General features: G+C 41.8%; 1 protein-coding gene across 10 annotated transcripts in view; it reads right to left on the bottom strand.

Annotated features, from left to right (window-relative positions):
- Nucleotides 1-26,628, bottom strand: part of SRGAP2 (SLIT-ROBO Rho GTPase activating protein 2) — a 230,964-nt gene that overhangs the window by 98,778 nt on the left and 105,558 nt on the right. For 9 of the 10 annotated variants that reach the window (XM_004756459.3, XM_004756461.3, XM_004756460.3 and 6 more), the window contains one exon: nt 16,933-17,095. In XM_004756459.3, coding sequence (XP_004756516.1) covers nt 16,933-17,095 — 163 coding nt within the window. Of the gene's footprint in view, nt 1-16,932; nt 17,096-17,875; nt 18,039-26,628 lie in introns of those variants that run through there. The other variant, XM_045081114.1, reaches the window with a different exon arrangement.

Below are 26,628 nucleotides of genomic sequence, written 5' to 3'. Positions count from 1 at the left end.
GTGTAGTTTCCCTGCCTGAGAACTCAAAAGGCCCAGGGAGGCCACTGACTCAGACAGCTACGAAAAGAGAAGGCTTTTTTTTCTACTCTCCACCCTCAAAATGAACATCAAAAGGAAAACAAGGTCATGGGAAGAGGCAAAGCGGGAAGGGAAGCGATGCTTATGTGGGCAGAAGGCTTGGATTATCTTGGCTTTGGAGAGGAGATGATTAAAGCTAGAGAATGGGTCTCCCAGTTTGCCCTCTCTTTTTCCTCTCTACCCTCTAGGAGAACACGCTGCTGACAAAGATTAGCTTAGAGAGACAGAGACCCACCCTAGCACGGAGAAGGCACAGGGCACCCTCTCTTGTGTGAGCAGAACCAAGCCTCACAGAGCACTTTCTTTTTATCTTAACTTGAATCGAGGAACAATCGGCAAATAGAATTGTACACATTTAGTGTGTACACCGTGATGATCTGATATGCACATACATTGTGGAAGGATTGCCGAGATCAAAATAATCAACACATCCATCACTTCCCACGGTCAGCTCTTTGACTGTGTGGTGAGAAAGCTTAAGATCTAGTCTCTGTAACTTTCAAGTGCATTCTACTGTGTCATCAACTGTATGCTGTACCCTAGACCTGCAGAACTTACTTTGACAGCTAAAAATCCATGCCCTTCGACCTACATCACCCCATTTACTCCTCCCACAGCCCCTGGATTCTGTTTCTATGAAATTGGATTTTTAAAAAATTATCTATATAAGTAATACCATGCAATATTTGTCTTTCTCTGCCTGGCTTATTTCACCTAGGATAATGCCCTTCAGAATCATCCATGTTATCACAAATGGCAGGATTTTCTTTTTTATGACTGAGTAATATTCCATTGTATATATACATACCACATTCACTTTACATGTTCATCTGTCAAAAGACATGTAGCTCATCTCCTTATCTTGGCTACTGTGAGTAACGCTGCAGTGAATGGGGGTGCAGATATCTTTTTGGATACTGACTTCAATCCCTTCAGATACACACCCAGGAATGGAAGTGCTGAATCACATCATAGCTCAGTTTATAATTTTCTGAGGAACTACTATACTGTTTTCCATAGTGGTTGCACCAATTTGCATTCACACCAACAGGGTATAACGTTCTGTCCATGTCCTCACCAACATTTGTTATCTCTTGTCTTTTTGACAATGGCAGAGCCCTTGCTTCCCAGGTTTTACTGATTCTTCTGACGTTCTGGGAAGGCAGGGTGAGGGTATGAGCACTTTCTGCAGTGTAGAGATAAGGAAAGTGAAACTTAGCACGGCAAAAGTACTCCACTGAGCCAGCCAGGGCCTAGGCTCGGACACAGCTCTGAGATTTAGATTCCCAGCAGAGCTCAGAGACGATGAGGAAGGTATAAGAGGAAGACAAAGGGAAAGAAATGGGGGAAACCCCCTCTCCTTGTTTCAGATCAGAAGTAGGGGATTTCCAAAGGAGAACACAGGCAACAAGTAATTTCCAAGAAGATACCAATGAGATTTTGGATTTCTCCTAGATGTACCAGAACATGGTCCAGTGGAGTCAAAACCAAACAACCAAAGAACCATAAGGAAAATATATGAAGAGCTATGAATAGCCAGGGAATGGCCTCCTGCATAGTCATCAAAAACAGTATTTTGAAAGAAGGCACAACGACATAGACATAGTACTCACTTAAAATGTTAAATGAAAAGAAGTACACAAAACTTAATATCCAATATAATCATAATTTTCTAAAGAAAAAGGCACACAGAAAGAATACTGGAATAAATGATTCCTGGTAATCATTATTTTCTTTTTTTTTAATTTTTAAAAAAGATCTTATTTATTTATTTGAGAGAAAGATAGAGAGTATGAGCAGGGGGAGCCTGACGCAGGGCTTGGTCCAGGGACTCCGGGATCATGACCTGAGCAAAGGCAGACTCTAAACCAACTGAGCCACCCTGGCACCCCCATTATTTTCTTTTTATTATTTTTTTTGTTTCCCTGCAATGTCTTGAAAAAAGATGTATTAATTACTTTTACAATTGAGAAAAAAAAAAAAAACCAACTGGGGTGACTCAGTGGCATAGCTGGTTAAATGTTGGAGGCTTGATTTCAGCTCAGGTCATGGGATCAAGCCCTGTACTGGGTCTGTACGCAGTAGGGGGTCTGCTTGAGATTCTTTCTCTCCCTCTCCCTCTGCCCCTCCCCATGGCTCGCTCTCTCTTACTCTGTCCCTAAAAAATTACTTACTTAATTAATTAATTAAATAAAATAAAAATAAATAAAATCTGTAAAAAGCAAAAAGAAAACTAAGCTACAGGGGGTTTTGTCTGCTTAGAAATCAAAGGAAACAGAAAAAAAAATTGTTATTTTTATTGTGACTTCACAGTCCTGTCCCTAAGACTTAACAATAACTTCTTAGCTCAACAAGAGGATGATTCCGAGAGCTCTTGAGACCATGAGGAGGGATGCTCCCAGGTTCCAATGGTCTCTTAAAGACAAGAATTTGTGCAGACAATTAAAATTAACCTGTAGGTGGAAATTTCATAATGAGTAAATATTAGGAAAAGCTGGAAATAGACTGAAATGATTTCTAGAGCACAGGGTTAAAGAAGCGGCGGCGGGGGGGGGGGGGGCCCTAAGAGCTAGGCTGAAAAGCAAAGAAAGGTAGGATCAGGTAAAACAACCAAGAGATCAGAAAACAATCCACTCTCATATCCAAAGAAGAAAATGAGAATGGGAAAACTAAAGATGTCATCTCAAGAGAAGGAGAATTTATTTTTCCCCCCATTTTACACAAAAATCACACTCAGACAAGCAGGGAAAAATTCAGAGGAAAACTCTTGACACAGATAAATAGGGAAATCAAAAGAAGCCAGTCCTGCAAGAAGGGAGGCTGAAATCAAAGACGCTTCTCTCTCTTTCTCTGGACAAGCTGGGCGAGAAGCAGAATCAGAACAGCACCACAGGAAGTCTGGCCTGGCAGGAGCATCTAAATACAGAATGCACAAGCTCTTATTTCCTTGCCCAAACCCTGGCCCCACAATTGACCAGTCACTGCCCCCAGGCTACTGGGTAGGCAGCAGAGCGTGGTGACATGAAGAGAGGATTCCAGGGAAACGGGCTGCCTACCCATGGATCCCAATTCTGCCCCTATCCAGTTCCATAACCCTGAGTCAAAGGCTTAGCCCCTCTGCTCTGTGTCTACCTACAAATGTAGACGATGAAACCATCTTGAAGGGTTGTTGTGATGATTAAATACGTTAATACCTATAAAGTACTTAGCACAGTCCCTGGGCACAGTGAGCACTCATTTAGTAGTTATAATTACTATTATTTTTATTATTGCTGTGACTCTTACAATAAAAAAATATTGGTACCTAGTCAGCTTCCACACCATTAGTGGGATTTCTCCTGGGAGTATTAAGTTTTTATAAACTACTATCTATTTGCATGGTGCCTGAAGAGTTGTATTAATAACCCACTCCTTTTCTCACAGAGGCATCTTACAGTCAAGCATAAGAAGTACGGAGATGATATTAAAGTGACTTGGCTGGAATTATCACTGATGTTAAAGCCCTTGGATGAATGACTGAATTAACCCCCGACCTTTGTATGATGGCGTCACATATAACACCATACAATGGCTTTTTTATCATGTGAGGAAAAAGTCTGAGTGCAAAAGGTTCAAACTGTTGCCACCCTAATCTGAAGAGTCAATGTTGGCATCACCATCGGCCGGCTAACCAGATATTGTATATTTCCTAATGCAATACAATGTAAGTATTACGTTATAACATTGCCCGTTATGCATCCTAGCCGAAAATGTATAACTTGAATAGATTTGGCCAATGGAATCAACCTCCAATTTATAGGAAATACAAGATACAGGAAGAAGTTAAGCAACAACACAAGGAAGCAACCGGACAAATCTAGAAGGTGGGGCAAGCTGCAAGACAACTAGCCTGATCAATTCAACAAATCGGTGTCCTGGTAAAGGAACAGCGTTAAATTAAAGGAGTCTTAAGGGACAAAAAAATGAGTGTGCATGAGATACCGGCTTGGACAAACCAGTTTCAAGGACATTCTTCAGATACTTAGATAAATATACGGACTGGCCATTAGCAGAGATGAAAATAAAGATGAGATAAAATGGAAAAGTGAGGATCTTTTTTTTTCTAATTTAAATATTTATTTGTTTGTTTGAGAGAGAGAGAGTACATGCGCAGTGGGGAGAGGTAGCTCCCTGCTGAGTGTGGAACCCCACAAGGGGCAGATTCCATGACCCACGAGATCACGACCTGAGCTGAAACCAAGAGTCAGACACTCAACCAAGTGCACCACCCAAGTGGCTAATCTTTATTTTTTTGTAATTTTTTTTTTTAAGTTGGCTCCACATGCGGTGTGGGGCTCGAACTCATGACCCTGAGTTCTACCAATTAAATCAGCCAGATACCCTGGAAATGTGAAAAGCTTGACTAAAATAATTGTAGACTACAACTTGGTTTTTCATTATCATACATTTGCTTCTTATATTTCCTACAGTGTACACATCCTATAATGTTTGAAAAGATTATTCAAAATAGAGAGCAGGAAGAGAGAAAGGAAAAAAGAGAGAGAAAGAAGGAGGGGGGAGGGAGGTGAGGAGGAGTGGAAAGAGAAGAGGCAGAAGAAAGGGGAAGAATAAAAGGGGAGAGGGAAGGCAGGAGGAGTGGAAGGAGAGAGGGAGAGGAAATTGGGGAAGAGTAGAAGGGGAGAGGGTAGGGTGAAGAGAGAAGCAGGTTTTGAATTCACTATTCTTAAAGCTCAGATTTTGATCCTCAACAATGTGCCAATAACTATCTTCTTAAGATACCACCTATCAATCCCGAAACATGGGTGGTAGTGGGATATAGCAGAAAGAGCTAGGGAGTTCAAATTCCATTGTCATCTTTTTGTGGCCCTTACAAAAGAGTATTTTACCAATGTGAGCTTTAATGTTTTCAACTCTAAAGTGAAGAAAAATAACCTTCCAATATAATGTTCAGAGCAGCATGATCCATACTAGTCAAAGACTGGAAACTCACAAATGCCATCAACTGTAGAATGGATAAAACTGAAAGTTTCATGTCCCCGGAACCCCATCAACCCCAGGCAAACTGGAACTACTGGTTATCCTAGTTGCTGCCCACTGCAGAGAAAAATAGCATTTGGAGTTCAAGGCCTCCTTTCCATGGAAACCCTAGAAAGGTCACGCCTTAACTATACAGAATATGTTCCAAAACTAAAAACAAAACAAAACTAGACCCACTTTAACAAAGCATAAAATGAATTCCCCATAAGTTCAAGGTGACCAACCAGTAATTTAACTAGCTGCTAGAACAAAACTTTCCACTTTTCAGAGGAAGATAAGGACATCTAGAATCTCTATAATGTATCAGCTACAACATCCAATATGTCATCAAAAATTGGTAAACATGAAAAAAATAAAGAAATGAGTTCATGGTCAAGAGAAAAGCCAGTAAACAGAAACAGAACCACAGATAATATGGCTGTTGAAAATAGCAGATAACAATTTTTAAGTATTGCCACATATGTTTTGAAGACAACAAGAGAAATTTCAGAAGGTACATGGACACTGAAAAAAAGAACCAAGTGGAAATCATAAAACTAAAGTATATAATATGTAAAATAAAAAATTCATTGGATAGTGTTATTAGCAGATTGTACACAACAAAGAAAGGATTGGTTAACTTTAGAAATTATCTAAACTGCAGCACACAGGGAAAAAAAAAAAAAAGGCATGCCTCAGTGACCTGTGGGACTATATCCAGCAGTCTAAAGAACGTGCAGTTGGAGTAAAGGCAAGAAGAGAAAATGAGATGGAAAAGGGTATTTATTTGCCAGAAACTTCCTCAAATTGAGGAAAACTACTACCCACAGATCCAGAATATTTAGATATTGCACTTATCTAAGCCAAAGAAATACAGTGGAACTATACTTAGACTCATCATACCCAAAGTGCTGAAGAAAAAATATTGGGGTGTCTTGCTGGCTCAGTAGGAAGAGCATACAATTCTTGATCTCACAGTTGTGAGTTCAAGCCCCACAAGGTTGTAGAGATTGTAAATAAACTTAAAAAAGAAAAAAGTGTCTGACCCTTGGTTTCGGCACAGGTCCTGGTCTCATGGGCTGTGAGACTGGACCCCATATCAGGTTCCACTCTCAGTGGGGAGTCTGCTTGAGGATTCTCTCCTCTCCCCCTCCCCTCAGGCTCACACTTCCCCTCTCTCTCTCAAATAAATAAGTCAATCTTAAAAAAAATTAATGCAGCCCTCAAGATTAAGAGATACAAACTTCCAGTTATAAAATATATAAATTATAGGGATGAAAAGTATAGCCTCAGAAATACAGTCAATAATATTGTAATAATTTCACATGGTAACGACACTTACCATAGTGAGCATTTTGTAATGTATAGGATTGTCAAATCACTACACTATGTAACTGAAACTAATATAATATTGTATTTCAACTAAAAAAAAAAAAAAGCAGCCCCTGAAATCCCCAAAACATTACATACAGGGAAAAACAATTAGCATCACACAGCCGACTTCTCATCAGAAGCCCCAGAAGCCAGGAAACAAAAGAATGACATATTAAAATTGCTGAAAGAATATTTTATGATTCCATTTATACAAGGTTTTTTTTGTTTTGTTTTGTTTTTGTTTTGTTTTGTTTTTTGTTTTTTAAGGCAGGCAAATGCTTCCATTGTGTCAGAAGTCAGGATAGTAACTACTTTTCAGGGGGAAACGAAGGGAAGGGGACAAGAGTGCGGCTCCTGGGATACTGGTAACATTTTTTCGTTATCTGGGTGCTAATTACATAGCTATTTTCAGTTTGTAAAGATTCATTGAGCACTTTACAATATGTGCACTCTTCTAAGCATTTTAAACTTCTGCAAAAAGCCAAGGGGAAAAAAAACCCTCACAAAATATAGGAAAATTATACATTTAGGGCCTACTACAGTGTATAATAGTGATAGCAGGCATTTCCTATAAGCATGTTATTATTGGTCTTATTATCATCATCCCACAGAAAGTCTGGGGAGAGCTAAGCCCTCTGAAGATCGGGACTGAGAAACCGTATGCTCCCTGGGGGCAAACCTTCCCCGTCAATTTCATTTTAAGCTCTTTTTAGCCTGCACAGTGCTGTGTTTATAGCCTTTGTTAAAACACTTATTGACTGCATGCCTTCCCAGTTTAGAATAGAATTCAGAACCAAGGTTGCATTTGGACACTTGTTTCTATCCACCGCACTCTCTACCTTCCCCTCTCCGTTTTGCAATTGTCCTTACGCAATTACTCCTAGCCATTCCTTGACTTAAAAGGATGGCAGTACCATTACACCTTCGAATGTTCCACATAAAACACCTTGGGCTCTTTCCAAAAAGGCAGACAGATGTCTGAGAACTGAGACACCAAAAAGGCAAACACATAAACTGAAGCAGAAGAGTGCAGGCATCTTTGAGGCATACGCTCCCTCTGAGCTGAATCTTCCTAAGTCTAAAAAAGCCTGGACCACCCAGAGAGAGGCCCCAAGGGAGAGGATACAGATGCTGCTGACCTAAGTGTCACAGAAACCAAAGCTAAACAGCACCAACAGCACTAGCTGCAAAGCTCCCCTCCGTGTTGGCTTTGGCAGCGAACCTGACACCCCTTATCTGCAGAGATACCTTTGAAGTAGCTGGCAGCCTTCCATCCCTTACTCCAATACGCTCAGCTTCCCATCCTATTCTTTTCTCCAAAGAGGATCTCTTCATCAGATATGAGAGAATAAAGCTCAATTAATCAGAACAGATTTTTGCCACCACCAAGACAAATTGGGCAACGGGACCAGCTGTCTGTAAAGCTGATCACCACGTTGTTCGTGATCATGTTAGAACGCGGAGGAAATCCAATCGATCGCAGATACGGGTTCCACTGCAAGGAGGTGCTGCGTGGACTTGGGGAGAGAGGCTGGGGTAAATCAGTCAGCTAGCTACTCCTTCTCCCAAAGATGTCCCCAGGTTAAACTCTTTCTCAGAAGGGCAGAACACAACGGATGGAAGGCCATTCTTTCTCCATTCATTCAATCTACACTACCCACCAGGGACATTCAACTATACGGGCATTGTGGATCACTTTGTATTATGACAACACCACCGCAAAAAGCGCCTCCTTATAAAATCCAGTCTTTTCACATATGGGAAGCTGCTGGCCTCAAAGACTCTAGGAAATCCTGTCCCTGTCTACTGGGGATAAACAGGTAGGCAGATAAACATGTACTGCTTTTAGTTTGAAACCCCCTTTATCCTTCTGCTGCCAGACCCATTTCGTTGGTGCCACCGGAAATCTGAGTGGTCATGACAAGTCTCTTGTAACTGATCAACCAATGGGAAAGGACATCTGAAGACCCTAGAGGAAAGAATTAATTGTGCCCTATTACATTTCTTCCTCAGCATCCTTCTTGTATCTCCCACTTTCTACAGTGTAACTTATTTATCTGAATTCAGACTTAACTTTTGTCACCCTCAGGGAAGCCACAATGGGTTACCTAGGTAAACTAGCCTTGATGTGTCAACATTGTTACAGGGCAAATGTGGCTCAGTTACAGAAAGACAGGATCTTGTGACTCAGATGTCCTCTGTGGTCTCGGGTTTCCCCAAGACAGGAACCAGAATACGTACAACAATGGTTCTCAAGCCTGGCCATATGCAAGAATCACCTAGACCCTGTCCCATGGATTCTGATTCAATTGCCCCAGGATGCTATTTTTAAAATTTTTTTAAAAATCAACTTTATTGAGGCTTAATTTACATGCAATAAAATGTATGCATTTTAAATGTACAAGCTTTGACAAATTCACACATTCATGTAACCACCATCATAATTAAGACCGTATGACATTGCCACAATCCCTCAAGCTCCCTTGTGTCCCTTTTGCAGTCAACCCCTTATCCCATCCTGGCCCCAGTGCAAATCACTGATTTGCTTTCAACAGCTATACTTTCCTAAAATTTCATCTATATAGAATCATACAGAATGTATTCATTACGTCTGGCTTCTTTTATTTAGTATAACGTTTCTGGGGTTTGTCTACATTATCTTATCTATCAGCATTTCCTTTCTTCTTATTATTGAGTTGTATTCATATATGGATATACCACAATGTTTTTCCATTCATCTGTTGATGGATATTTGAGTGGTTTCCAGTTTTGACTAGGATGAATACAATATGAATCTCCTAAGGCAGTTATAACAAAGTACTGCAAAGCTGGTGACTTAAAGCAACATGAATTTATTCTCTTTTTTTTAAATTTGCAGTCAACTGGGTGGCTCAGTTGCTTTAAGCATCAGACTCTTGGTTTCAGCTCAGGTCATGACCTCAAGCTTGTTGGTTGAGATGAAGCTCCACTTCAGGCTCCACACTCAGTGCAGAGCCTGCTTGGGATCCTTTCCCCCACCCTCTCTTCCCTACCCTACTCGTCCCCCTTCTTGCTCTCTCTCTCTCTCTAAAATAAAATAAATAAAATCTTAAAAAACATTTTTTTTTAGTTTGCATTCAATTTACTTAAACTAAATGAACAAAAAACCCACTTCACCCATATCTTCCACACTCCCATCCCCCTGCTCTTGCAACCAGCAATTTGTTCTCTATATCTGTAAGCTTAGGGTTTTTTGTTTTTCTTGATTCTACCTGTAAGAAAAAAAAAAAAAATCACATGGTATTTGTCTTTCTCTGTCTTATTCCACTTGGCATAATGGCCTCAAGGCCCACCCATGTTGTTGCAAGTGGCAGGATCTCATTCATTTTTATGCCAGAATCATAATCCATTATATCTATATCTATAGATATAGATACACACACACACAGACACACACACACACAAGCCATTCTCAAGCCATTCACCCAATGATGGACACTAATGTGGCTTCCATATCTTGGCTACTGCAAATCATGCTACAATAAACATAGGGATGCATCTATCTTTTGGAATTTGTGTTTTTGTTTTCTTTGGATAGACACGCCAGAAGTGGAATTGCTGGATCATATGATAGTTCTATTTTCAATTTCTAATCTCTTATAGTTCTGGAGGTCAGAAGTCAGAAGTCCAAAACCAGTTTCACCGGGACAAAACCAAGGTGTCAACAGGGCTGTGTTCCCTCTGGATGCTTTCAGGCAGAATCCATTTCCTTGTATTTTCCCGCTTCTAGAGCTGCATTCCTTGGCTCATGGCCTCTTCTCCAACCTCAAAGCCAGTGGCCTACCACCTTCTCTCTGTGACTCTGCTTTCCTCATCTTCCATCACATGGCCTTCTTCTCTTTTGTCTGTACTTTCCTTGTACCTCCCTCTGATAAGAACATTCATGATTGCATTACTACCCTTACGTAGTAAAAAAATATCCTTATTACAAAATCCTCAAATTTGCCATATATGCAAAGTCTTTAAATGGACAAGGTAAGTTCATGGGTTCCAGGGATTAGGACATGGATATTTTGGGAAGGGGACCATTACTCAACCTACAACAAAAGCTATTATGAAAAATCAGATACACGTCTTTGTGTAGATATATACTTTTAGGGGCACCTGGGTGGCTCAGTCGGTTAAGCGTCTGTTTTCTGCTCATGATCTCAGGGTCCTGGGATCAAGCTCTGCATGGGGCTTCCCTGCTTGACAGGAAGCATGCTTCTCCCTCTCTCCCTCCTCCTACTTGTGTTCCCTCCCTCTCTCTCTGCATCTCTCTCTGTCAAATAAATAAATAAAATCTTTTAAAAAAAATATATATATATATATATACTTTTATAAAAAATATTTTTTATTCATTTATTCATGAGAGACTGGGAGAAAGAGAAGGGGAGAAGCAGGCTCCCCACTGAGCAGGGAGCCCAATGTGGGGCTTGATCCCAGGACCCCTAGATCATGACCTGAGCCAAAGGCAGACGTTTAACCGACTGAGCCTCCCAGCCGCCCCAAGATATGTACTTTTATACCCTTTGGGTAACCTATCCCTGGAGTTGCTGGGTCATGTGGTTAGTACATATACTTTATTAGAAACTACCAAACTATTTTCCAAAGTGGTTGTACCATTCTATATTCTCACCAACAACATATGAGAATTCCAACCATCCTTACTAACACTTGTTGCTCTCAGTCTTTTTAATTCTGACCATTCTAGTGAGTATGTAGCACACTTGTTATTGCTTTAATTTGCATTTTCTTAATGATTAATGATGAGCATCTCTTCATGTGTTTATTGGCCATTTATATATCTTCTCAGTGAAGTGTTTATTAAAAATCTTTCACCTATTTTTAAAAAATTTGGGCAGTTTGTCTTCTGATTATTGAGTTCTGTGTACCACAAATATATTTTCACAGTCTGAGATTTGTCTTTCATTTTCTTAACAATGTCTTTGTAAGAGCAAAAGTCCAAAAATTGATGGTGTCCAATTTATCTTTTTTCTTTTACTGTTCATGCTTTTTATATCCTAAGAAATCTGTCTCTTCAAGGTCACAAAGGTGGTTTTTTTTTTTTTCTTTTTAAACTTTCCCCAATGACTCTCACACACAGGCAAAGATGAGAACTACTGAACTACTGGTCTACCAAGAATCTGACCTAACTAACTTGCTCAATTTAACCTTTCTATCCATGGAACTTAGGTTACTAAAGGCAAAACAAAAAGTACAGTCAACTGAAATACTGTTAAAAAAAAGAAAAGAAAAGAAAGAAAAAGTGCAAACTGAGAGCCTTGGGGCTATCTGAATTGACCGGCTTCCAAGGCTAACGCATGAGCAACTAAGGACTAGAAACAGTGAGCTGAAAAGCAAGGTCCGAGGTACTTTCTGTGTGTTCCAGCTAAGTGAAAGGAAGAAGAGAGAACAGGATTGTCCTCTCCCCTGTGGGAAAAAGCACACCCAAGTTTACTTTGGTTCAAATGAAAAAGTGGGGAAAATGATTTCTCCTCCTGGTGAGATTCTGTAGAACACATCTCTCACAGAGACGATGTGGAGCTGGAAGTCAAACTTGGCAGGGTTGGCTCCTGGTTTTGAAGCTACCGCATTAAACAAATGAAGGTGGCAGCAATAATATTTGCCTAAACCTCGGTTCCAACAGGGGTGAGACAGACTGAGCTTTCATTACGTGAAAGGAGATGTCAGGAGTACCAAATGGGCTCCATTTCCCCCGGAGTCCTAGACAAAGTGGGTCTGTTTCTAAGTTCTGGACAGGAGGTTACTTTCTCTAGATGTTATATTTAGCTAAAGGAATCTCCACTATGGCTTCATGCAAAATGTAAAGATGTCCCAGCACACAAAACCACAAGCCAGAGGGCCGGCAAGGAGCATCCCTGAAGGGGGTTCAGTAGTACAGAAGGGCCAATTGTGCAGCCACCCTGACATCCCCAAATTAGCTGAGTTAGCTGTGAGCCAGATTTCTGGCCAGTTCTCGCATTTAATGAGTCTTTGTTTCCCCCTTACTAGAGATCCTGCCCCTGGGGAGAAAACCTTGCTGTCCTATTTATTTCACTGTCAACTTCCAGCGCCTCGCCCAGACGCCAGGTAGGAGAAACAACCCAACGTGGATGTTTAACACCTCCAGAGTTTTAGAAGGTTTGTGTGTAAGAGAAAAGGTGAGGTCAATTCTGGAACTAAATGAAATATCTGGGTTCAACAGAAAAGAGTAAGAAAATCCAGAATACCCTCCACTCGGCACACCAGAACCAGAGTCCTAACCTAACACAGCATGTAGGAGGAAACCTCAGGTTCCAGAGTGAGATGAATGGATTTAACTACTAGTCTCACCTCCTTTCTTTCTTTCTTTTTTTTTTTTGGTTAAGATTTTATTTATTTATTTGACAGATAGAGATCACAAGTAGGCAGAGAGGCAGGTAGAGAGAAAGGGGGAAGCAGGCTCCCTGCTGAGCAGAGAGCCCCATGCGAGGCTCGATCTCAGGATCCTGATCATGATCTGAGCTGAAGGCAGCGGCTTAACCCACTGAGCCACCCAGGCGCCCCTCACCTCCTTTTTTGATTAATGTCCCGAAGCTTCAGTTTCCTCCTTCATAAAATAGGGTTCTTAATAGCAACTACTTCATGGAATTATTGTAAAGATTAGGCATATAAAGTGTTTAGCACTGTACCTAGCACATAAGGGTTCTAAAAATGTGAGTTTTGTTATCATAACCTTTGCTAGTGAATCATTAAGTTTTATAGAGTTTTTTTTAAAAAGAATGTAAAAAGGAGGAAAACCCATGACTTTTGCCAGGGAGAAATAGACCCAAATTCACATAAAGCTCAGGTGAATTTTCAAAGGTGTCCATAGCTGAACCAGAAATAAAGGTATAGTTCCTAAAGCCTGTGTCTCCAAAGAAATGTGGATTTGCCTTTTGCGGCTGGCACCAAATTTACAGGTAAAACAAAAGGTTTAACTATTCTATACACTTGGATTCCTGTTTGGCATATCTTGGTTGCTGGCCATTATAGATAAAAGAATCTGAAAAAATGGTTCATTCCTCAAGAAATTTGGTCTTTAATTGCCTAAGCTAGCTAGCCCCCTCTCCATACCCACACCCACTTTTGTTTGTCTGTGTCTTGAGGATTCTAGTTTCCTTATCACAATTTAACAAAGGTCACCCAACCACCAGAAGGAAGCCCCCAGCTCAGGATACCCTATATTGGGTATCACAGAATTCACCACAGAATTATAACATATTAAATTTTGAAGGCAGCATGAAGATCAGATAGGTTAAGCACATTTTTAACTTTAGGAAACTAAGGCATAGAAAGAAGTAAGTGTCCAAGGTTTCAGAGTCGCTACCAGAGTTGAACCCAAGAGAAAGGGTCATTTGGAAGCGACCTTTGCTCTGATACAGCAACTGCAAGCCCTGGGACGCTTCACTTAATTAACAGCGAGGCCAGGCTCATTCCTTAGTTCTCTTATCTGATTACTCTACCTTAACCAGTGGGATTCTAATTCTTCATGTGAAACACACTTTAAACAAAAGGGAATAAAAAAATTAAGTTATGGAGACAAAATGCTTCTGTGTCCATTACTAGAAAGCAGAAAGGCTCTCTCCCAGCCAAAACAGAATTAATTTACACTTGTGATCAGCCAAGCCAGCTTCTACCTTAGAACACTCCGACTACAATGGACCCCAGGGGAGAGAGAAAAGAGATTATTCACGCAGGGGGATAGTAAACATTGGCTATTCAGCAATCCTATGCATATCTCTCATAATAACTATAATTTAACTGATGAAAAGTTACAAAGATCAAGAGAAAGTCCTATGAGCTCCAACCATATACAATATGAGTAAGTCTCACAAACATATGTTGAATGACAGAAACCAGACACAAAAGAGGACACACTGTATGGTTCTATTTATATAAAGTATGAAATCAAGTAAAACCCATCTCTGCTGTTAAAAGTCAGGACACTTGTATATCCTTGGGGGTTGGGACCACCCCTCCGAACCCCCCCCCCAAACCCCGCACCCAAGGACTGGGAGGAAGCCCAAGCAGAGATTCTAGGGCAGCGAAATCATCTGTTTCTTGATCTGGGCGCTAGTTACTGGGTGTGTTCGGTTTGTAAAAATGCAAGTAGCTCTCAGCCCATGAAATGTGCCTCTTTCTTCAGGGAAATATAAAATATAAATAGTCCTATGAGGAATGAGAAGTTCTTCCCTATACCCTCAGCAAAGCAATGCACAGTGTATGGAGGTCAACTCTTGAGACCATGGCTAGGAATATCATTTTCGCGGGCAAATTCTTCTTCTGGAGGGCAAAGACCACATATCTTCTCTACCAGCCATGCGCTTGGGCTCTTGGTGAGACATGAATGGTACTTGAGGAAGCAGAAGCATCCGTGGCTTTGGTAAGCAACTGCCTTCAGTGCACACTCTCAGAGATCTGGAGGGGCCGTAATACTCTTCCAGCGTGGCTCCTCTCTAACCTTCTTAAGTTGGGAGGGAAGGGAATGGAGGGGCTTGGGTGAGGTCGAGAGACCTGAACGTCCCTCACAGATGAACAGAGAAAATGAAGGAGGAAATGATCAGTTAGCCCTGTCCTTCTAGAGATAACTGAAGTAGCTGTCAAGGTCACAGAGAAGAGCTGAAGTGGCATCTGTCTTACTGTCAAGGTTCTACCTAAAAAGGTTTAATTTTTTTTTCTAGTAAAAGCTATATATTTAAGGAGTATGGCATTATTTTATTTTTAAGATTTTATTTATTTATTTGACAGACAGAGATCATAAGTAAACAGAGCAGCAGGCGGCGGGGGCGATGGGGGGCGGGGAGGAGCAAGCAGGCACCCTGGCTGAGCAGAGAGCCCAATGTGGGGCTCGATCCCAGGACCCTGGGATCATGACCCGAGCCGAGGGCAGAGGCTTAACCCACTGACCTACCTAGGCGCCCCATGGAGTACGACATTACGATTGGATACAGATGTGTACATAGTGCAGAGATCACTACAGCCAAGCCAACTCACATACCACCTCACAGTTACCTGCGTGTGTGTGTGAAAAGAGCACATGAAATCTACTCCCTGGCATATTTCCAGCAGTCAGTACAGTTTTAGCTACAGTGGTTCTTTTTAGCCACACCCATACATCACCAAGTGCTGCAGAATCATTCAGATGAATGATAAGGAAGCTAGAGCAGATGCTGGAAACCATGAGGAAATGGTGAAAAGCACCTTCACCCCTAAGTGAGGTACGGCCCCAACCGCAGCAGAGCCAGGCCACTAAAAATAGTCCATGAACTCCGGGAGGAGCTCTCTTGCTCTTCCTTCTTTTCATTGTCAGATGCTTTTTACTCTTCATATCCTGTCTCTAAGACACAGGAAAAGCCCCTACACAGATGCATTATGTTGATGGGATATTCTAAATCAGTTCTTTTTTTCATGTTGGTGTAAACAGAAGAGACTGGGTTCTAATTCCAGACCTACTGAAATCTGGAAAACTTCCTAATGTTAGGAATTGGCATACTAGCTACGACTGACCACAGTCCTGTTTACTGAAGTCCTTTCTCTACCAGCCTCGGATTTCAACACTGGATTTTGTTCAATGAAAACCAATGAATTTCCTTTATTTGAAACCAACAAAATAGCCCTACACACCCTCGTTATACCTAGAACTTGTGGGAGGATTATTTGCCTTCTGAAAAGTCTTCGGGGGATATCAGAGCTTGGATGTTAGACATGGTACATTATGTACAATGGTTGGGGCTTTTGCCATCAATTGTCACTAAAAGTCATGAATCGATGACTCCATTGAGAGCTCAGGCTGAGAGAGCTTAGAAGAGCGTTTCCTTAGTTCCCAGAGATGATTTCCACCACTAACAGGTAAGGTCCATTTTGCAGAAGTTTCTTAAGATTACCACAATTAATTTTGAGTTTTTTCCTTGGTCAGACTTTTCAACTTACATCCATGGAATTGTGAAAAACAACTGAGCTTCAAAAAGCATTCGAGGAACCAAAGACCAAGATATGTCATGATAAGAATAACTAAATCCATGTGTTCACCTTGGCCAAGATGAGTACTTAGGAAGAAAACTAATCTAACACACAAGCATACATGAACTAGAAGAGGAAAACCTGAAATGACACTGACGGACCCCAAATCTCAACGCCTTTACAAATCACTTAAGGAAATCAATCAAGCAAACACCATCATCACTAAAACATGCAGATTATGAATTGTATTTCCAGGGGTGGGGTTGTACCTTGCAAATGGTTCCTCTCCCAGGCCTACTATTAATTCAACTCAGAAAGGAAGAGAAGAATGACTAGTATTTTTTCTCCATGAGACCGGGGTAAGGAATGACCAATGGAAATCCTTTTAACTAGGCCAATAACAGTAGCCTTTCTCTTATTTACAAGATGGTAGTATTTCTGTGCCCGGAAATAGCTATATACCTTTTTAAAGAGTCTTCCTGAGTCCTCGCTGACTTGGACAAATCGAGGAATGATATTATTCAGGTAGATGTCACTCAGGGTGGTGTGGTCCCTGCTCTCCCGCTTCACCTGGTTTAAGAGGAGATTCCAGCAGTTGACAGGAGAGAGAACATTCTGATCCTTCCTGCAGAGAAACAGCAAGAAAAAAAATAAAATAAAATCAGTGTTGGTGAGTAGCCAGGTTCAACAGCTATGAATATAGTCCGTGTCATAAAATCACAGTGATCAAAGCCAAGGCAGAAACAGGTATCTTTCCTGAAGCCTACACTTCTAGTTTTCTCTTATTTAAAAACTCAGTGGAGAAAATAAGAATCATGAGAAGAGGAGGGAGGAGAGAGGAAGAGGAAAAGAGGAGAAGAAAGAGGAAAAGCAAGATTATCTGCTGAGCATCCATTATGTTCTAGGAACTTGGTGAAGGTTTTATATGTATTATCCCCAAAGTTTCATCATTTCCCTGTAAGAGAAGAACTACTGTTATCCCCATTTTACTAATCAGAAAACTGAAACTCTGAGAAGTTCTCACTTGCCCATAGCTAGTAAGAAGTCACAGAGACAGTAAGAGGGCGTCAGGGACTAGAGCGACAGCTCTGCGTCATCTGACTAGGACAGGTCTTGGCTGTCTGACTCCAAATCCATAATCTTAGCCACTGAGACATTTGGTTTGTGTCTGGGTTTGGAGACAAAACTTAGAGGTCTAGAGACAAAAATCACGAAAGCACTACAGACCACATCCCTACACATTATTCATATTAGGATTCAGTAAGGACAACAACTTTTGAGGCCCATGCCAAGAAAAAAAAAGTCCCTAAAAACTCCTCAGGCCCACAGAACCCCTGTAAGGAGGTGCTGAGCTCCCTGGTTGACCCATTATGTCTTGCCCCATACAACCAAGCACAAACCATACCTGAACCCATGTATCCTTAAAACTTCACAGTCTGAGCAGAGCAGTTAAGTGCCAAACCTGGGTGTTCATTTGTAATGAAAACACTGTGATCCAAGAGAATCAACTGGTGATCTACACAGTTCGAAGCACCGATTTAAGCACCAGAAAGTTCTGCAACTGCGAGCTGGATTTCTTTAAAAAGAGAAACTGAAAGTAGGGGGTGTTTGTTACACTTCTTATCAAGGGCTTACCGTGCACTTGGCACATGGTCGGCCCTATACTCACATTACTTAACTTGAACCCTAAAACAACCTGATGTAAAGGGCCTATTATTAACCACATTCAGCAGATGTGGGAAGTTGACTGAGAAAAGTTAAATATCTTCTTCAAGGTCACATAGCTAAAAAGTAGTAAATTCAAAACCAAGTCCTGTTAAGTGTAGAGAAGGGTCTTAATCATTGCAAAGAATCACAGCCTGTTCACTTCTCTTCCCCTCCTTCCCTCCCTACAGTCAGACTCTTAAATGCAAAGGAAGATGAGTGGACAGTGGCTTGGTTCTTGAGTCAGCACTGCCTGCATTCAGAGCTGGAAGCTGTCGGGCAGCTGTGATTTGTAGAGCACGGAATTCAGCTTTAGAAGGGGCTTTTCCAATTCTGTAGTAAGGTGACGACTCCCAACTCATCACGTCCTCTGGCTTCAGAACGCACCAGACCATTACATCAAATATCTGTCTAGCCAGCACTAAGAAGCTTCTTCAAACCAATGAATGTTAGAGTCCAAACTGAAGCTGTTCTCTATCTTCTCCTGACCGCCACCTCTGCTCCAGGCATGACACCTCTACAGGCAGAACACCAAATACTTCTGCTCAGACTGCCTCAGCAGTATTACATCCTCTTACTTTTCTAGAGAAATTGAAAGATTTCTGTGGAAACACACACACACACACACACACACACACACACACACTAGCCCAGAGAGAGAGAGAGAGAGAGAGACATGTAATTAATCTACTCCTTTCAAAATATTTAGTCTCTGAAAAACAAACCAAAAAAAGTGAATAAGAAATAATCCTAAACACAAAGTTGAACACACGCGTTCAGTGACCTTTGGTGTTTCCAGTGCAAGAAAACTTTCTAATGCATTCCAAATCAGTTTCAGTTACCAAATCCTAAGTAATCAAATTTACATTTTTGTTGGGTGCCAAAGTATCCATGTCCTCAGTAAGCATGGAATAGATCAGGCAATTACACTTGCTTTTTGAAAAGAGCAGATCTCACAAGATCTGAGCTTGATGACTGCTGGGTCTGCTTATGTGTGGACCTGGGTTTGGTGGTCTCTATTAGATCTTTCCCTAGAGGGCTCATACATGTAACAATGGTACTACAACTCAGTTTCACAAATGTATAAACGTGTGTAAACATTTGTATCTGAAATGAACAAAGTACAGTATTAGGGGCTTTTAGTTGTAAAAGTGCTGGTAACATAGAGCAGTGTGAGAGAGAAAGAAAGACCTGTAACACAGCAGAACATCAGAGGTAGGAACAAAGGGCCAGCTAGCCTGCAAACATACACGGCAGATCACAAGTGGAGGGAGGAGAGGCAAAACCAATCGGATACCATAGAAGAGGATTCAGAGCATAAATCCCCAGGGGACCTTCAAAAGAAAGGATGAGTAAATAAAGATGAGTTAATAAAAAGAATGGGCAGAAGTGGACATCTTTTAAAATAAAAAGCCTTATGCCTTCAAACCAATAAATTTTTAAATGCAGTCAGAATTATATATTTATAATTAATCCAGGAAGTTCGAGGGTGGTAACATACTTTTAACACATACACTACCATCCAGTGGTGGGGTGACTATGATTGGTTTCAGTGAGCAGCAGTTTTCAAAGTGTGTTCTGAGAAACCCCAGAATTAGAGGAACACATTTCAATTTCAAACAACTGTGACACATCCATTCAAATGAGCAACCCCAGCGAAACGTGTAAGGCATCCAGATTCCCTGCGGTTGATGCTATCACAATGTCTCACCGGCCACTAGGCAAGCTTCGTTCTGTGCAAACTTTGGAATAAGGAATCGAGGCGTGTATTTGAACTTCTGAAAACTGTGCCGTTGGTTAGAACGGATGTTGCTCTGCGTAGGTTTCATTTTTAATTCAAGCCTGTGTGCCTCCTTAGTTAAAGCTGTGCAGGTGGGCACATGATTGGACACACAGTGGCCAAGTTCAATTACATGCCACAGAAGGCTCAGAGCTTTAGACTGGGCTTAGGTTAGACAATGGCTGGGTGGTGAGAATGCTCAATACCATCAAATCATTATCAGGTTTTTTTTTGCTTGTTACGCATTTTTGGGCTTACCCAATAATACTTATGATGGGGGATGGAACACCTGCTAGGTAATGTTAGTGATTCAACTTCAAAACAAAAATATCCTTTTTCAATTTAAAACTATCTCAAGATTATAATTCATCTGTGTGAATCAGGATTTTCTTGATACTGGGCAACCCAAATCAGAACCAGAAATAACCTGGATGCTGAAACTGATATAAAACTACAACTCTGATTTATAATCCCAATTTCAATATTTTGGGGTCATGAACACAGCTTCCTTGCTCCCACTGACTGACCCTGTGATGGCGTACACATCGTAAACCTGCACTTTAAAAGTGGATTTACACCAATAAAACACTGCTTTGGATCAGCGGCACACATGGGGTTTCCATGCACGATTTTTACTTTAAAAAAAATCCTTTCAAGATAGTATTAAACTCTGTCATTTGCTTCTCCTATGGGTCCCTAGTCTCTTATACTATTACTGAAGTTTTTCAGGCAATATTTTAAGTTCTTTGAGTTTGTATGCTTTCTTGGACATATTCCTCCTTTCAACTGAGGGGTTTTAATTAATGCATGTATTTATTTTGGGGCAGCGGCAGAGCGGGAGAGGTGAAGGGCATGTAGTAGGAAGGGAACACAAATATACCATAGAGACAATTTTCCCGGCCAACACGAACAAAGATGAAACACACTTCAGGCTGGAAAATAAGCAAGTCAACGAGACGTGATTTCATAGGGAGTGCTTTCAGGTTCTGCTAGAGTGGTTTCCTGCTTCAGCAACTTTGCAGCCTTATTTTACGTGGGGCTGCCGGAGCCAAGGGAACTTCGTTTGGTTAGGAGATTGAAATTTGTCTTTATATCTTTTCCATCTATCATTTGTTTGTACAGCTTCTTTACTTTCCCTGCCCCTGGAGTCAGGTTGTGTAATACTTGGGCATTTAAAGAAAAGGGTCTGCATCCCTTTAGAAATGTACTGAACAGCTGCAAACCTCCTCAAACACTAATCCCTAAAAAGCAGACAAAATATCCAGAAGTATTTTTCTTACTTAAATTTTTTTTTCAGGAGGCAGATCAAGAAAACATAATACGGCACTTGAGAGGGAATTACTCTGGAGTCCAAAAAAAAAAAAAAACAAGAAAAAAAGAGAAAGCGAGGAGGCCCATAAAGTCACAAGCCGGCTATGCCCCCGCAGAACCACAGAAGAGATCATCATTCTAAATGCACTGAAAGATCAACCTGCACAGCGGAATCATTCATTTCAAATCCATTAGGCCGGTTTTTCTACTTCAACTTCAGACTATTCATGGACAATTCAAGAAAATGTAGCAGCAAATGCTCCAAGGGATTTCTCTACAACATGTCAGGTAAAGAGAGAACTCAAGAAAGGTCCAAGTTGGCCTCTATGACACTTCCCTTTTTTGCCGTATCCCCTCTGTTCCGTTTCAGTTGTCGCCCCCATAAAATGGACACGCGCCCTGTCGGTGTACCGTCTCACTCCTTAAAGATCTGCCCAGCCTCACTGTAAAATCCCAGGAGGCCTTCTGGCCGAAGGTGCCATTTAAGGAAGAACTGCTGTGCTCCCAGCTCTGCAGATGGGACGCGTGACACGAGCTTGGCATTACCAGAGGGCTGGAGCTGCTTCACTAATTCTACAGAGGTACGTTTCCTTTTGGGCCAATGGCCCCCGACCCACCCACCTATGGGGCTGTTGTGCAGTTAAAATGAGATGCCCAATGCACAAGAATTACATCAACAGTAAAGCACCGAACAAATGTGAAGAAATATTATTATTTTCATTTCCAAACAAACTGGGATCGGCTTTCGTCAATTTCCAACAGGCTCCTCACCCGGCCCTGGGTCAGGGCCAAGAGCGCAGCCTGCTGCAATTGCACAGCCCTTGGCCGAGAACGGTAGGGATAAGACAGCAGCAATCGGCAATTAACCAAGCAGCTGTACGTCTCTGGGAAGACGTGTGAGAGATGCCAACGGGAGAGCAGACTTTTTAATCTTCCACTGTCCTTCCCCTGAGGACCAGGGTGGAACAATCAGTCCTGCATTCCACATGGGAAACTGTGTGCTGAAGGAGACAGGAAGGAAGCCAAAGGGAGCTCAGATCACCAGAGCCCAAGATGCTTCAACTTCCTCTGAGCCTCTCTTTCTTGGAATTCCTATCAAATGTGCCACTCTGTCCACGGGGATGGCAAATATCAATCTATCTAAGAAAAACAGCATTCCTCACATTCGAAAATAGATACATATGTGATGAGTGATGAAACCCAAAATGAGTTAAATACATACGATATATGTTCTTGAGCAGCCAACTAAGAAGAGGATATAAAAAGACAAAAAAAAAAAAAGGTACCTGCTTAATAAAAGAGATCATTTAGTGACAGTCGGACAGGGAACTCGTGACAAGCAGGGAGTCCGATTTTTAAGCCTAAATTCCCTCCTGGCACCTTGATTAAAATGAAATGAACTGAGGCAGCCAAAGAGATTATTTTATTCAGATGAATGTTATTAGCCTTTCTGGCTTATTTTCTCTATTATGCATTTTGCTGATGCTGACAGAAGCAGACGGGCTGGATGGAGAGGGAACGCTGTGGCGGATTTATGGTTTGACAGCGCCGTGCATAAAATCAGACCCTTGCTGACCCAGATAAGCCAGAGGATGGATGGGATTTGCTGGGGAAGATGTTAAAAGAAGGAGGGGAGAGAAAAAAAAAAATCACCAAGGTGGGAAGCAACTTGAAAAAGATTCTCCTTGTAATGGTGGCCACTGGTTGTACGACCCAGGAGTGCGGTGGCAGCCTGGAGGCATCTTTCAAAGACAGCAGGCAGGGAGGGAGGGGGCAGTCACACTTCTGGGGGCTTATCATAGCTCCGCTTCAGCTCTGCCAGCAGTGAGATCAGAGTAAGAGAGCTCTGAGACAGAAAAAGGGCCAAAGGCAAAAATGTATATTCTATGTATGGAGAAACCAGATTTCACATTTTCAGGGACAAGTTCATCCCACAAATTGTCTTCAGGAGCCTAGACAGATGATTAGAAAGGATTCAAGCAGTGGTGTACCCACCTTCCTCAAAATAGTCTCAATTGTTCCCTATAATCAGGTTTGGGGGAAGCACTGTATGGAAATGGAATTCTTGTGGCTCTGGATTACTTCCACTGAGCCCAGCCACACCCCTGGGATCATGGCATGTCCACGAGCTGAGAGCTTAAGAGTCTGCTTTGAAGTTGAGAACTGGCATCGTGTCTGACATCTTAATAACTATTTCCTGAATGATTACAGGACCAACGTTCCCCCCTGGGTTAGGTCAGAGGACTGGGAGGGGTTCTCAAATCTAAGCCATCGCAGACCCTAACTGGAGATATCTCCATCAATTTATGACAGGCAAGACACCTCGCTTTCCCTTCAACCATCCCCACCCCAGCCCGTGCTCACGGCAGGGAGAGGGAGGCTGGAGATTCGTTTAATCACTCAAGACAGCTCTGCAGGCACCATGAGACCAGACCCGGCAGCAATGGAGAGTGTCTACACAAGATTCAAATCTCTGTCATTCAGGATTCTTGCCTAGATTTCTGACATCTTATTGTCAGGTCCTTTCTCTAAAGTCTTCTTATTTCATTCATTCAACAAATACTGACTGAACACCTACCAGCTGCCAGGTACTATCGTGGGCACCAGAGATAACGGGAGCAACGTTCTTGTTTCTGACCAGCTTCTCCCACATTTGCAGAACCTCCTGGATCTAACACATGGTCTTCTTGCTCCTGAACCTTCCACGAGCCACAACCCACATATTATCCTAGTCTTGATGCTCGTGTAGACACTGACCCATTGTGGAACCCTGGTTTTGCTGATGTAGATCTGCCTGCCCAGCAGCCTTCCAGGGCTCCTGCAGACCTGGGACCTTCCCTTTGTTTATACTGTCTTGCCACTAGCGTTCTCAGAACTGTAGGGAGGTATAAACAAAGAGCTAGTAAATTCCCTCTGCATCCTCTGGGCATTCTCTAAATACTAGAGAACAAACACTATGCACCCCACCCCACCCCCCGTGTAATCCACAAACCCAAAGGCCTAGAAATTCATTTATGTATCACATTTCCATCCTGAAAGTCCCCCAAAATAGGCTGTGATCATATCAAAAGGTGTGAGCTAACTCACTTAAAATAAAACATCACGGCAAAAGCAAAAGATAGAACAAAGGTATGACCGATGTGCAAGGAACAAAAATATGTTTCTCAAATTAAAAAGGTTTTTTTTAAGATTTTATTTATTTATTTCACACACACACAGAGAGAGAGAAAGAGTACAAGAAAGAGTACAGGGAGAGGGAGAAGCAGGCTCCCGCAGAGCAGGAAGCCTGACATGGGGCTCTATCCCAGGACTCTGGGATCATGACCTGAGCCGAAGGCAGATGCTTAACCAACTGAGCCACTCAGGCGCCATTTAAAAAGATTTTATGACCATCTACAATACAGTTAACACATATCTCTTATATAATAATTCCATAGAATGATCTGTGAATAACTCTATAAGTATATCTTTAGTTTTTTCTTCTCTCGTTAATTAAGATGTCACCAGAAACCCCATAAGTAATTACAGCACAAGACAAACATACGGAAAAAAAAATACACGCAGATGTGTTAACAGATTTTTTGAATGAATGAAATCTTGCGAGATGACTGAGACAGACAGCCTGGCTCACCCCTCCCTACTAGTTCATTCCACAGAATACCTGTCTGTGCCAAACTGGAATGACGTCACCCCAAAATCCACACACTTATTTTCAAAGCAGTAACGACTACCTTGGGAGCAGGCATTTCCCCGGCACCAGTCACAAGCGGAGAACCTTGACCTACAGCCAGTAACTCCCGCCTTGGCCAAAGCATGCCAAGTACCAACAGGCTACCTGAGAAAAAAGGGTATCCCTAAGTTCCAGACCTCCCTTTCCTGCATACCTGTGAACGGGATCATGAGCTCCCTTCCATGGTTCATGACAACAATGAAGAAGGAGGAATAAAGAAGTAGCACTTGATTCTTTGAAACTACAGAGCTAAACAGACTAAAGTCTAAATAGTCATCAGATCAGCACATGCATCGCTCTCAGATCCCATGTTTTGTTTTGTTTTTTTTTTTAAGCTCTTATGTATTTATTTATGAGAGACAGAGAGAGAGAGGCAGAGGCAGAGGGAGAAGCGGGCTCCCCGAACATGGGACTCGATCCCAGGACACCGGGATCATGACCCGAACCGAAGGCAGACATTTAATCGGCTGAACCACCCAGGCGCCCGTCTCATGTGTTGTTTTGGTATTTATCTTGCCTGACTGGAAGGAATGCTCTTGAGGACAGGGTATATTTTGGAACAGTCAATGAACATCTATCACCAAGAAATGGGCAGGTACCTAATTAGCACTGACTAATGACAGATGCCACAGTCACAAAAATCTTGCAAATGTTGAGCACAGTAAAACAGCTCATTTAATGAATAGTTAGTATCACCCACCTCCATCAATCGTGCCAAACAACCACTGTCCCATGTATCTGGGTGGTCACTGAGTGACTGAGTCTGCATGCCCACTGGCTGTGTGCTCTAAGTGACAGCATATTATTAACCAGGCCGATACTATTCTGGCAAAATTTTACAGGTTGGGGTGGCGTAAGAGATGCCCTGGTCAATTTCCAGTTAGCAGGTGATTGAGTTCTACAGGTCTGTAAGTAATACGGATGAACGACAGTACCCCATCCCAGAGAGGCGGTACACTCTGCAAAGACCTTGAACCATGTCTCTGACCTGGAGTCTAGTCTTACTCTGCCACTTGCTAGAGCAGGGTAATCGTGCATCAGCCACAGAAGCACTCTGGACCTCAACATTTCTTTAGCCACTTAACTGAATAAATGGGGACAGCAGACCCGCCCTGCCTAACTCACATGGCTATTATAAAGATCAAGTCAAACAAGGTGATGCCCATTAAAAAAAGCTCACAAACACTAAAGCGCTCTACTCCTACAAATCAGTATTGTCATTGTTTATTATCACTGTTATAACTATTATTATCACTTGACAGTCCATGCAATGGGTTCACACCCACAAAACAAAGTGGCTAAGTCATGTCTGAAAAGACAAAGATGTCTCAAAATTCCCAGGCCTTAATACCCAAGTTTGCAATGAACTTGGCTTTATCAATTTGATACTTCATTGGCGCACACTAAAGAAAAAATACATTCTGTTGTTATTAACTTCTCATCCTGCTTCTCTGGAAACTTCCCAACTCAGTGACTCTCCTATGTCCAACCTAGAAGAGAATTGAGAAGAAAGACTTGTTCAAGTGCAGAGAGAAAAGCCAGAGGGTACGAAAAGTAACATCACGGAGCTTCAGATCTAGAAGAGACTTTCTAGGTGGTCTCGAGTCTAGACCTAACGTCATTTTCTAAACGA

This window comes from Mustela putorius, unplaced genomic scaffold (assembly GCF_011764305.1).
Source record: "Mustela putorius furo isolate JIRA1106 unplaced genomic scaffold, ASM1176430v1.1 tig00000508_pilon_pilon_pilon, whole genome shotgun sequence".
In the NCBI taxonomy this organism is placed as follows: Eukaryota; Metazoa; Chordata; class Mammalia; order Carnivora; family Mustelidae; genus Mustela; species Mustela putorius.
The sequence above is the reverse complement of the archived record's forward strand: the minus strand, read 5'-3'. Positions and strand labels throughout refer to the sequence as shown.